Consider the following 13,544-nt stretch of genomic DNA (forward strand, 5'->3'; position numbering starts at 1 on the left):
TTTTGCTAATTTTCTAGGTTGACATGTCTGCTCTCTCATTCTGTTTGCATCATGGGACGGAGTCTTCAGTAACATAAAACTGTCGGCTGTGCTGAGCTTTGCACACACTGTCTGTGCTCAAAGCACTTCAGGTTCATATTTTGATGCACTATAAACATCAGGTGTAAAGTCGGCCTCAGGTCTCTACATCAGGGGTGCCTACATTATTGCCTCCATGACTATATTGCATGAACCGCTTGTGCACCTCCGAGCAGTCAGTTGCAAAGTGCCAGTGACCGAGGCCTGAGAACCAGTCACCGCTTCACTCTCAGAGGTACAGAATAGTGTGTAATGTGACAATCTCCAAAAGAGGAGAAATGAACTAAGAATGGGGTGCAAAATATAAATAAAACAGTTGAAAAAAATTGAAGAAATGTTTGTAGCAATCAAATTGTCTACATTACTTTATAATTTTTTCCACAAACACATATTACAGGGAGTGGGGAGCAAAGAAAGGCAAATATTAATCAGATTGGCAATGGTGGAAGTCATCAGAGTCCTCAGGAGTCATTGCACTTATCTTGCCAGCTCTGAGTACAAACCCTGGAATCTGAAATGCCATCCTGCTGTCTTCCTGTTACTTAGGACTATCGATTATGACAATAATAAAAATAGTTCTACTAATCGCAGTCCTTTGGCATTCTTCCCTATTAATTCACTTTGTGAAGTTCCCCAGTTAGAAACACAGAAACCTCACTGATCAGGTCAGGAAAAAGATTGATCTTCCACTAGTTTACTTTCTTGCACTTTTAGAGACTCGGAATGTTTTACTTTACCAACTAATAAAATCATTCATTTTTTTGTTCCTTTGATGTGACTGTTGCTTAAGTTTTGATTTATCTGAAAGTATAGCCCTGATATTAACTCGGAGGCGGGGAAAGAGCAGGGGACCAGTTTAGTGGTCGGGAAACCCGGAAGAATGGGTCCTTATGAATTTAACGGCAGGAACTGATTGCCATTTTTGGAATCTGTTTCCCAGCTGCAACCAGCCAGACTGAGAGGCTGTCTAGCTGTCACACAGGTAGGCCTGTGGCACCAGGCCGCAGCTGGGAAACGGAGAGGAGGGAGGGAGAGATTGGGGGTCGGGGGAGACATTGATGGCGGGGGGGGTGTTGCGGAGAGATCGGGGAGAAGGTCACGGGGTGGCTGAGAGATCAGGGGAGAAGTGGCAAAGATTGCGGGGTGGCCGGAGAGCTGGGGGGAGGAGATCGCGGCGGGGGGAGGGCGGGCTGTGGAGGATATGGGGGGCATCGGATCACAGACGGAGGGCATCCAATCACTGGGGCGGTTAACAAGTAGCTTGGTAGGCCGGGGGGAAGCACTCCTGTTCCTCCTGTCCCACAAGCAGTGCTGGAAAGGCACTTACCTCCTTTCAGCTGCCGGCTGGCCAGTGTTAAAGCTGTAACACAGATAAAGTCTTTGGCACGCAGCCTTATTAAAATATTTAAATGAGGAACCCACCCCCTGTGAGTGGGTTGGTTGCCCACACCATCCTGCCTCCGCTAAAACCGGAAGTGGTTGGGTTCGAGACGGATTGGGCTCGGGTTTAAAAAAAATTAATTTTAACTTCCCACCCGGCCCAAACCCATCCGCTTTTGGGGTTAAAATTCCCCCCCCCCCCCCCCCAGTGTTTGGATCACTGCTGATATAGATTTTTGGTTCATTTGGGTTTAATTATTACAAATATTTTTATTGCATTGCCAATTTAGTTTTTAAAATGCAAGCTTACTGAGATAGTCCTTAAGCCATTCCGACTCTATGGCCACAGTTTGCTGGCTGCGTCACAGATAAATAATGTAAAGATGGCATAATAAAATCCGGTGTGTTGGCTTTACTGATCTAAGAGTCATGTCCTTGACTTTTATAGTAGGAAGCTAGCCAGGGAAAGATTGATTGTACTGGTGCACAAAGTCACATCACACGTTTATAATTTGTATAAGCCTGCATGAAACGTGAGCTATGGCCAGAACTAGCACACTGTATTCATTCACTTACATAAACTGAAACAAGATATGATTAATATTACTTTTCCCTCTTCTCTCCTAAAGGTGGCAATCTATTCTGGAGTACAGTGCAGTGGGCACTAGAAGCCCCCTTTTTACCTCATCCAAGTGGCCATTCTTCATGTGTGGCCCCAGACAACGAATGTCAGAAGGCTTGGCATCATGGCCAAATCAAATCCTGTCCTCACCTGATTTTCATGTATGGACGGAGATCAGGACCAGAGACTCTGGCTGTTTTTTCCCCTCCCAGCTGGGGCAACTAGCACCAAATGTGTGTCTCTCATTGGTGCCACAGCTAAGATCAACAACTCAGCACACAGCAGAAATAAACTCCAAGTCCACGTAACAAGACTGCAAAGTACTTCATTGTATGTGGAGTATTTTGATATATTTCTGGGAGATGTGACAAGGCAATATATAAATGCTCCTTCCTGCCTTCCCTGCCTATCCAGTCTGTATGGCTGAGTACCAGACAACATCATGTGGTGCATGTAGGATGTCACAACAATAACAGGCATTCATCTTTCAAAAACAATGAAAAGAATGCACAAATATGTTTAGTAACAAATAGTTAGATTCATACATACCAGTAATATTGTCGAAACTTCTAAAATTCATCTCAATATGGTCCCATTCTAGCACTCTGCAGTTTCCCACATTAGGTTGTGCAATTGCTACGTATATATCATTCTTAAAAGAGAATGTATTCACAGATATAGACTCGTATGGTAAAATCTGGTGCAGCACAAACTCTGCCAATAAAAACAGTATTTTTCAGACATGAGCATCAAAATAATAAAAAAATCAAACATTCATTCAATTCTACAAACTTTGGTTAACTGTTCACAAAAGAAAAGTAAAACAAGATTTTATGGTTTCGTTCAGAGGAAGAATTGTAAAAAAAGTCTTGTTAATCTTAAAGATCTGGTCAGGACACCAACAGTTTATGACATTGGGAGCTTGGCTCAGTCAGACAAAGAGCAGGCAATAATAATATGTGACCTTTTATCTCAAGCACAATTAAAATTACAACAAAGATGCCCTTTAGCATTAAGGTCAAACTTTTCTTCTTAAAATATTTGTTCAAGTGGTTTTTAGTAACATATCTTTAAGGCACTGATTGTTGAGAACTACAGGAAAGGGAACGATTACAGTTCACAAATCAATGCTAACAACAGTGAAACACAATAAACATATTTGTGGAGTGCACCTAATGATGATTTTTGCAGGCACCTGCAGATATCTGATCTACAGTCTGAGCATTTTTATCTCATTGTTATTATTTACTTAATTTCACCATTTATTACACTATCACGCACCGTTTTACACTACGTCGATTTTCTTTTCCAAAACATTTAAAAAATATTCAAAAGAATTTTAGTGTCACACAAGAAGTCAGAAAGTAAAATTAATAATGAGTATAAAAACAAAGTAAAAGATATAGCACTTTAAGGCTCCATCTTTGGTCTCTTCCTCTTCATCATAATTCCCTTTGGTGACATCATCTTGGAAGCATGGGTTCAGGTTCTATATCTATATTCTATATTCACAAACTAGCTTCTTCCATCCATTGCAATATTACATGTCTCTGCTGCTACCTCACCCCCACTGCTGCCTGGTCATTATCAACTCAGGGCTTAATTGGCTTCCTTGTTTCCACTCTCCACAAAGTGTAACTCATTCAGAATGCCACTGTGCACTCAATTCCTTGCCAGGCTCCCCTGGCTCACTGTGCCCTTAGGAATCAACTTCAAGACGATTATCCTGACCTTTGTGTCTCCAAGTCTTAACCCACCCTACTCTGTGAGCTCTTTCAACCCTATGTTCCTTCTCACATCTTTCATGCCTCTGATCCTGGTCTGTTCCTTTGTTCCTCATCCATTTCGCTCAACCATTGGCCACCACTCTTTCACCCACCATGCTCTCTGTGACTGTTCAAATCCCTCCCCTTTATCTTCTCACTTCCTGTTTTCAGAAGCCTAAAAAAGGCTTTCTCTTCATCCATTCGTTTGGTTCTGCCCCTTTACCTATTCGATCCCTCCCACTCAGTGTCCAATTCCTTTCTCTGTAAAGCGCAGTGAATAGTCCTATATAAATGTAAATTGTTATATTTTACTTTATTTGCTAATATTAGTGAAAAAGTTGATGTGAACATAAAGGCACTTTTACACTCACCAAAATTTTCCTAACATTAGTGAACAAAGGAAAATATACCTCCAAGAGTTACTTTACCAGAATTAGAATAAAAATGTTATTACATGTGATGCACCCATTAGAATTTTACATTCACCTTTGCTGTACCATAAATTTGGCCTAAGACATTTTTGATCTTTCAAATCTATGGGATAATTTTAACCTAAACCACCTGGCGGGAATCTGATAGGATCGGATCAAACGTCTGTTTTACACTCTGCTCAATTTTACTTTGCATTGAAGTCAAAGGGTTAGGTTAAAATTACCCTATTGCTTTGAATCTTTAATAAATGTACAACATTAAATTGGGTCTATTTGATGCAAACAAAAATAAATAATCTAAAAGTCATTGTGGTGTTTTTAATTGATATGCTAATTGCCAGGTTGTGACATAAAGTGGCATTGTATTTGAAAAAAAACTGGTAGAATAAATATATATTTCTCAAGGTAACATTAACTACCTGGCCACTTCTGAGGAGAATTTTAACCCCCAAGAATGGGTGGGTTGGGGCAGTTGGGGGAGGTTAAAATCATCGATTTTTCCAATCGCAACCACAACCCGGCTCCAACGCGCCCACTTCCAAGTTTAACAGAGGTGCGTTTGGATGCCTGCAAGTAGCCTACTCGAGGAAGTCAGTGTTTTAATTAGAGCAGGCGGGCGGGTCAATTAACATTCTTAGGAGACGTTAATGAGGTGTTTTTAAATTGAATTTTACTTAAGTTTAAACTTAATGGGGGGAATTTTGCGGGGGTTCAGTGGGCGCAATCGGTAGCGGGTCGGGTGGGAAAATGTTTTTTTTTGACAGCAGGTAGGGACCCCGCTGTCACGCGCCTTTTCCAAATGTCAGGTCTGTCATCACTGAGCAGACCCGACACACAGTGGCGGGGAGGCAATTGAAATAATTAGTGGCTTGTTTACAGCCACTTAACAATGCTTTTTTCCCAGCTTTTTGCTTTTGACAGGTCGCCCACCGGTTTCCGGCATGTGAGAGTTTATGGAAAGCATCACGATCTCAAGCAACCAGATCTGCAGTAAGTGTCTGCAACTCGAGGAACTTCGGCTCAGAATTGTTCAGCTGGAGTACGAGCTGCAGACATCAGGGAGGGGGAGAGTTACCTGGACACTTAGTTCCAGGAGGCAGTCACACGCTTTATGTTAAGTAATACTTTAGAGTTCGTCAGTGGTCAGGGATAGGAGGGTGAGACCGCGAGTCAGGAAGGTATGGGGAGCCAGGATGTAGTGATGGAGGAGCCTCAGCCCTGGACCTTGTCCAACAAGTATGAGGTACTTTCTACCTGTATTGATGAGGAAAAGGACTGCAGGGAGGATGGGCAAACCGACCATGGCACTGTGGTACAGGGGGCCATCCAAGTGGGGGGAGAAGGAAGGAATGTGGTAGTAGTAGGGGACAGTATAGTCAGGGGGATAGATACTGTTCTCTGCAGCCGCGAAAGAGAGTACCGAAGGCTGTGTTGTCAGGGTTAAGGATATCTCCTCGTGGTTGGAGAAGAACTTGGCATGGGAGGGGGAGGATCCAGTTGTCGTGGTCCATGTAGGAACCAGTGACATAGATAGAACTAAGAATGAGGTTCTGCTGAGGGAGTTTGAGGAGCTAGGGTCTAAATTAATAAGCAGAAGCTCAAGGGTAATAATCTATGGATTAGAGATTTAAATGCGTGGCTCAAAAAGTGGTGTGGGAAGAAGGGGTTTCAATTCATTGGGCACTGGCACCAGTACTGGGGAAAGAGGGAGCTGTTCCGTCGGGACGGGCTCCACTTAAACCGGGCTGGGACCAGCGTCCTGGCGAATCGAATAACTAGGGCTGTAGATAGGGCTTTAAACTAAAAAAAGGGGGGTCAGGTGAGGGGAAATTTAGAAATCTAAAGAGATAGATCAAGGCAATAGAGCACTGTAGCGGTTTGGGTAAAAATAAGCCGAGTTCGACAGGAAGGGACAGAGAGTTTAACGGTAGCAGTGCAACAGAGAATAAGGTCAAAGCAGGGAATAATGGTAAAAGATTTAAATTAAAGGCTCTTTACCTGAATGTATGAAGCATTTGTAACAAGATAGATGAACTAGTGGCACAAATAGAGATAAATGGGTTTGATCTAATAGCCATTACAGAGACGTGGTTGCAAGGTGGCCAAGGTTGGGAATTAAATGTTCCAGGGTACTTGACATTTCAAAAAGACAGACAGAATGGAAAAGGAGGGGGAGTAGCCCTGATAATAAAGGATGACATAAGTAGTGGAGAGAAAGGATCACGGTTCGGAAGATCACAAAATAGAATCAGTATGGTGGAGATAAGGAATAACAAGGGGCAGAAAATACTGGTGGGAGTATTATATCGGCCCCCTAACAGTAGCTATACCGTTGGACAGAATATTAATCAAGAAATAGCAGGAACTTGTAACAAAGGTAATACAATAATCGTGGGGACTTTAATCTTCATATAGACTGGACAAATCAAATTGGCAAAGGTAGTCTGGAGGACGAGTTCATGGAATGTATTTGGGACAGTTTCCTGGAACAATACGTCACAGAACCAACCAGGGAACAGGCTATTTTAGATCTTGTATTGTGTAATGAGACAGGGTTAATTAGCAGTCTCATAGTAAAGGATTCCCTGGGGCAGAGTGATCATAATATGATAGAATTTCACATTAAGTTTGAGAGTGACTTGCCTAAGTCCAAAACTAGTCTTAAACTTAAATAAAGCCAATTACATAGGTATGAGGGGCGAGTTGCCTAAGGTAGATTGGAAAAATGGATTAAAAGATATGGCAGTAGATAAGCAGTGGCTAGCATTTAAAGAAATATTTCATAATTCTCAACAAAGATACATTCCACTGAGAAACAAAAACTCCATGGGAAGAGTGATCCAACCGTGGCTAACTAAAGAAGTTAAGGATAGCTTTAGATTGAAAGAAGAAGCTTATAATGTTGCGAAGAATAGTGTAAGCCTGAGGATTCGGAGAGTTTCAGAAACCAGCAAAGGATGACCAAAAAATAGATAAAAAGGGAAAAAATGGAATGAGAGAAAACTAGCAAGAAATATAAAATCAGATTGTAAGAGCTTCTACAAGTATGTAAAAAGGAAGAGAGTAGCAAAAGTAAACATTGGTCCCTTAGAGGCTGAGACAGGAGAAATTATTATGGGGAATAAGGAAATGGCAGAAATGTTCAACAAATATTTTGTATCCGTCTTCACAGTAGAAGACACAAAAAGCATAGCAAAAATGGTAGGGAACCAAGGCCTAGAAATTCAGTCGCGTTTGCGCCCACTTATTGCCTAAAGAGTGGTTTGCGCCGGAAGTTTTTTAGTGCCCGAAATTCAGTTGGTCCCTAAAATCGGCGTTAGCCGGTAGCGCTGCGCTGGCACCGATGACATCATCGGTGTGCGCAGCGCCCCGGTTCCAACGCGATTCCGTGCCGACGGCCAAATTCAGTTGCGGCCGCCTCGCCCGAAGCGGCCGCAAACAGCGTTTGAAAAACGGGGCCTTGCAGCTCCGAGAGGCCGGCGCATAAAGGTGGAGGGGCGGCCGGCCGTTTTCCCAGCGGCCGCCTGGCCGCACCTCCCTCCCCGGACTCCTGCACCACCCCCCCGCGGCATTGGTATCTGACTCCCGCGAGCCCGGCTCTTCTCCGTGGTGCCGGGCTCATTTGCCGGGGGAATCCAGCGGCGATCTCACGGCTGCAGGCAGCTCCTCCTTAAGAGAAGGAGGAGGCCTGCAGTACCCCAGCCTACCGCACCGCATCGGGTGGCGCAGCGGCAGCTGGACGCCTGAAATTGACTTTCATCGCCCCAAGCGAGGCAGCCAAACCCTGCAATAGCGCCCGCCTCCGTCTTGGGGCGCTGCAACTGAATTTCAGGCGGGCGCTACGGGAATCCGGGCGAGCGCTAAATTTCGGGCGCTAAATACCTGGCGCGGCGATAGCGAATTTCTAGGCCCAAGGGTCTAATGAGGGTGAGGAACTTAACGTAATTAATATAAGTAGAGAAAAAGTACTAGAGAAAATAATGGGACTAAAAACCAACAAATCCCCTGGACCTGATGGCCTACATCCTAGGGTTCTAATTGAGGTGGCTGAAGAGATAGTGGATGCATTGGTTTTGATCTTCCAAAATTCCCTAGATTCCAGAATGGTCCCAGCGGATTGGAAGGTCGCAAATATAACACTGCTATTCAAGAAAGGAGGGAGAGAGAAAACAGGGAACTACAGGCCAGTTAGCCTGACATCAGTCGTCGGGAAAATGCTGGAATCCATTATTAAGGAAGTGGTAACAGGGCACTTAGAAAATCATAACATGAGTAGGCAGAGTCAACATGGTTTACGAAAGGGAAATCGTGCTTGACAAATTTATTAGAGTTTTTTGAGGATGTAACTGGCAGGGTAGATAAAGGGGAACTAGTGGATGTAGCATATTTGGATTTCCAAAAGGCATTCGATAAGGTGCCACATAAAAGGTTATTACACAAGATTAGGGCTCATGGGGTTGGGGGTAATATAATAGCATGGATAGAGGATTGGTTAATGGACAAAAAACAGAGAGTAGGGAAAACGGATATTTTTCAGGTTGGCAGGCTGTCACTAGTGGGGTGCCACAAGGATCAGTGTTGGGGCCTCAGCTATTTACAATCTATATTAATGACCTAGATGAAGCAACCAAGTGTAATGTATCCAAGTTTGCTGATGATGCAAAGCTAGGTGGGACAGTAAGCTGTGAGGAGAACACAAAGGGCAGGATTTTCATTGGGCCGTGGAGGCGGGATTGAAGGCGTGTGGGGGGTTAAAATTGCAAAAACGGGCAACCCCGCCTCCATCCTGCCTCCAAGCAATTTTCATTAATTCGTGTCTAATGGTCCCGTCTCCGTCCCGCCTCCAACAGGCGGGATAGGCCGTTAGGGCCCTTAATAAGCACTAAATAGCCTCTATAATGCCATTTTGAAAGGCCTTTGTGATTTTAACCCTTTTCTCACGTGAAACACGCCTGTTCTGAAACATGACGGTGAAACCTGGCAGAGCACAATTGGATTGCTGACTATCAGCTGCAGCTCAACCATTAAAGAGGAGGTTTGATCAGCCATCATTTGCAGGTGGCAGGACTTTGTAGTCTCAGGTCTGGGGGAACTTTTAGAAGGCATAACCACAGCTGTGGAAGTTTGGAGCCTGACACCCATCTCCAGTGTGACCTCCTGGGAAACCCTTCTCGCCACCTTCACTGAGCACTTCCTCAACTGAGGCATATACCAGAAGCATGGGAACCATTTATGTAGTGTATGTGCCTTTAAGAGCCCATGTGTACTGTAATGCCGGTAATGGCCACTCGGGCTATATAAGCCTGAGTATTGTGTTGTATCCGTTAGTTCCCCTCCAGACTTTGTTTAGTAAACACCTATCAAACCAACTCCTGTCTTCAGTGTCTCTATCAACACACAGACACAACAGTGGCGACGAAGTGGAAACGGACCTACCTGCAATTCGGCAGCACCTCAAGGACATCGATTCCTCTGGCGTCCAGAAGAATCAAGAAAGTGAAAGAAGCTGTGGTTTCACCAGCTGGCCAAGCTGGTGGCAGGTACTGCGCTAATCCTTCCTGGGCATCAGGCTGGGGCTCCAGCAGCTGGCTCTACAGCTGGGCCAAGCAGCGAAAGCGGAGGCAAGCAATAACAGATGGGGAGGGAGCACTCGGGAGACGGCCAGCGCTGCAAGCAGGTCGGCATTCAGACCTAGAGAGAGAGTCCGGCGGGGACGAGTCTCCAACTGTAAATAAATAAATAAATAAAAAAAGAACGGAAACCGCGGGAAACAGCGTTGTCATCGGCAGCAGCGGCGGGAAAGTGCGGGAAGCGCCATATCTTTTCTGCAGAAAAGAAAGAAAAGCGCGGGAAGCGCCATATCTTTTCTAAGATGCCTAATTCTGGCAATATTGATGCTTTTGATAACGAGATAGAGGATTGGACCACATATGTGGAAAGAGTGGAGGTATATTGCACCACAAATGGAATATAAGATGAAAAATAGCTTCAGTACTTCTAAATCTAATGGGCGCAAAGACATACAAACTGTTACGAAACTTAATCACTCCAGCCGAACCGATGGACAAGAATTTTAAGGAGATTGTTGATACCCTACACTGCCAATTCGAGGCAGGACTGGCAGATTCTCTACGAGACAAATTCGTCTGCGGTCTCCTAAGTGTAGGAACACAAAAAAGGCTATTTTCTGAGAAAGATTTAACACTGGACAAGGCTTTCAGTGCAAGAGGAGCTGCAGAGATACAGCAAAAGCCACAGGACTTCGGCACCCATGAAATGACACGGGGTTTCGAGAGATGTTATCGCTGCGGCAGATTCACCCATGACCAGAGGGACTGCTGGTTCAAGGACAAAGCATGCAGGCAATGCGGAAAGATGGGACACATTCCACGTGTATGCCAATCTGGAAACAAAAAATCCACTAACAGGAAAAAAATCAATAAGGAAAAGCACAGAAAGGTACAAATGATGACGGACAGTAGCTCCGAAGACCAGAAGAGCGATAGCGACTCCGGGAACAAGAGACTAAGCTCTCTCAAATTACATAATGTAATTGCCAAAGAAGATTACCAGACCATTTGGGTTACCCTCACAATAGCAGGGTCCCCAGTTAAAATGGAGCTAGATACAGGATCAGCTCTGACCATCATAAATCGATGGGATTACGAGCGGCTATTTCCGCATATACCTTTAAAAGATACATCCATTATCTTGAAAACATATACGGGGCAGAAAGTATACCCCAAAGGAAAAATAAGGGTGCCTGTTGTATACAACGGCAAGGAAATACAGAAGTTGTATTTATACGTTCTACAAGATGGTGGTCCACCGCTGTTGGGACGTGAATGGATCAGGAAAATACGTTTAGACTGGCACTCCATTCAGGCACTGACGGTGACCAGTAAGGAAAAAAATGATGATGACGTCATACCTGAACGATTAAAAGACATCTTGGCCAACGCCAAGGAAGTGTTTCAAGAGAAACTAGGAACCTTGAAAGGCATCACTGCCTCAATAAAAGTGGAAGATGCAGCAATTCCCAAGTTTTTTAAGGCAAGACCGGTGCCATACGCAATTCGTCTAGCAGTCGAGGCAGAGCTGGAGAATTTGGAAAAGGCAGGCGTATTATCTAAAATAGATTGGAGCGAGTGGGCAGCACCCATCGTCTCAGTCAAGAAGAAAGCATTGAAGAATGATAAATCTGAAGAACAGAGAAAAATTCGCATCTGTGGAGACTTCAAGGTGACTATAAACCCGGTCCTTCACACGGTACAGTATCCTCTTCCGAGGATAGAAGATATTTTCGCCTCACTATCCGGAGGGAAACGTTTCACCAAAATTGACTTGGCACAGGCATATCTACAGATGGAGGTTGAAGAGGCCTCAAAAAATATCTCACGATAAATACACACAAAGGTCTGTACCAGTACAATCGACTGGTTTTCGGAGTAGCATCCGCTCCAGCTATCTGTCAAAGAGCTATGGAGCAAGTCCTCCAAGGGATTCCGGGGACTCAATGCTACCTAGATGACATCCTTATAACAGGAGAAAACGACAACGAGCACCTTGCCAATTTGGAGCAGGTGCTGACTAGGCTGAGAGAACGGGGCCTACGAGCAAATCGCCCCAAGTGCGAATTTTTCCAAAATCAAATATCATATTGTGGCCACATAATTAATAAGGAAGGGTTGCATAAGTCACCTGAAAAAATTGAAGCGGTCATAAAAGCCCCAGCACCTGAAAATGTTTCACAATTAAGGTCGTTCCTGGGATTAATAAATTACTATCATAAATTTTTACCAAACTTATCAACTCTTCTACACCCTCTTAATGAACTGCTACAAACACGAGTAATTTGGAAATGGAGCAAAGACTGTAAACGTGCCTTTCATAAATGCAAAGACTTAATCACGTCCAAAGAAGTTTTGGCTCATTACGACCCATCACTGCCAATCAGACTGGCGTGCGATGCATCCCCTTACGGCATAGGAGCAGTATTATCGCATAAATTCCCTGATGGCTCGGAACGGCCGATAGCTTTTGCGTCACACTCATTGAACTCAGCTGAGCGTAACTATGCCCAAATCGACAGGGAAGCACTCAGCCTGGTATGGGGAGTGAAGAAATTCAACCATTACCTCCACGGACAAAAATTTACCTTGTTGACTGACCATCAACCCCTCACCTCCATATTCAACCCTAAAAAGGGTGTTCCCATTATGACAGCGCAAAGGCTACAGAGGTGGTCCCTTTTTCTAGGGGCACACCAATACAACATAGAATACAAAGGATCAAAACAGCATGGGAATGCTGACGGTTTATCGCGCCTACCGTTGCCAACGGTAGAAGAGGCACCTACAGTAGACCCAGTGGAGATGTTCCACTCAACCATAGTGGAATGTCTACCAGTAACAAATTCTGCCATTGAAAATGAAACGAGAAATGACCCGACTCTCTCACGAGTCTACGACTTAACGGTGAAGGGATGGCCAGCACATGGCGAACCACTGTTGCCAGCATTCTCGCAAAGAAAACAGCTGTCAGTGTGCCGAGGAACCTTGATGTGTGGATCCAGAGTGGTGATTCCACCCAAACTCCAGGATAAAGTGCTAAAGGAGCTTCACGAGGGGCATCTGGGTGGAGTGAAAATGAAGAACCTAGCCAGAGCGTTTGTATGGTGGCCAGGTATCGATGGAGACATCGAAGAAATGACCAAGAGCTGCCTAGGATGCCAGAAGGTCCAAAACGCTCCACCCCAAGCCCCTCTACATCCATGGGAGTGGCCCTCATCTCCCTGGCAAAGGGTACACATCGACTTTGCTGGTCCATTTATGGACTCAATGTTCTTAATCGCGGTTGATGCACACTCCAAGTGGCCGGAGGTAATCAAGATGTCCTCCACCACCACGGAAAAAACCATCACAGTATTAAGGACCATATTTGCCAGGAATGGGCTGCCGGAACAGATCTGTTCTGATAATGGACCGCAATTTGTGTCCGAAGAATTCAGGAAGTTCTTAAAAAACAATGGGGTTAAGCACTACACGTCCGCCCCATACCATCCCGCCACCAATGGATTGGCTGAAAGGTTTGTCCAAACCTTCAAGAAGGCCATAAAGGCCATGGGTAATGAAGACATAAAACTTCAGCACAAGGTGGATAACTTCTTGTTCGCATACAGGAATGCAACACATATGGTTACAAACCAAACTCCCGCCATGATGTTCTTCAATAGAAGCCCAAGATGCCGGCTGGATTTGATCAAGC

At 44.6% G+C, this 13,544-nt stretch overlaps 1 protein-coding gene and 1 long non-coding RNA gene across 2 annotated transcripts in view; one reads left to right on the forward strand and one right to left on the reverse strand.

Moving 5' to 3' along the window:
• Window positions 1–13,544, reverse strand: part of lgi2a (leucine-rich repeat LGI family, member 2a) — a 90,997-nt gene that overhangs the window by 16,512 nt on the left and 60,941 nt on the right. The window contains exon 7 of the mRNA XM_085967878.1: window positions 2,630–2,794. Within this exon, the coding sequence (XP_085824004.1) occupies window positions 2,630–2,794 (165 nt within the window). The remainder of the gene's footprint in view (window positions 1–2,629; window positions 2,795–13,544) is intronic.
• LOC147123151 (uncharacterized) lies at window positions 887–4,584 on the forward strand. Its single transcript, XR_015073709.1, has 2 exons — window positions 887–1,060; window positions 2,088–4,584. It is a non-coding gene; the product is annotated as an uncharacterized LOC147123151 (long non-coding RNA).

The sequence above is a fragment of the Somniosus microcephalus genome, chromosome 2 (assembly GCF_052327205.1).
Source record: "Somniosus microcephalus isolate GS21.2 chromosome 2, FLI_Smic_1.0, whole genome shotgun sequence".
In the NCBI taxonomy this organism is placed as follows: Eukaryota; Metazoa; Chordata; class Chondrichthyes; order Squaliformes; family Somniosidae; genus Somniosus; species Somniosus microcephalus.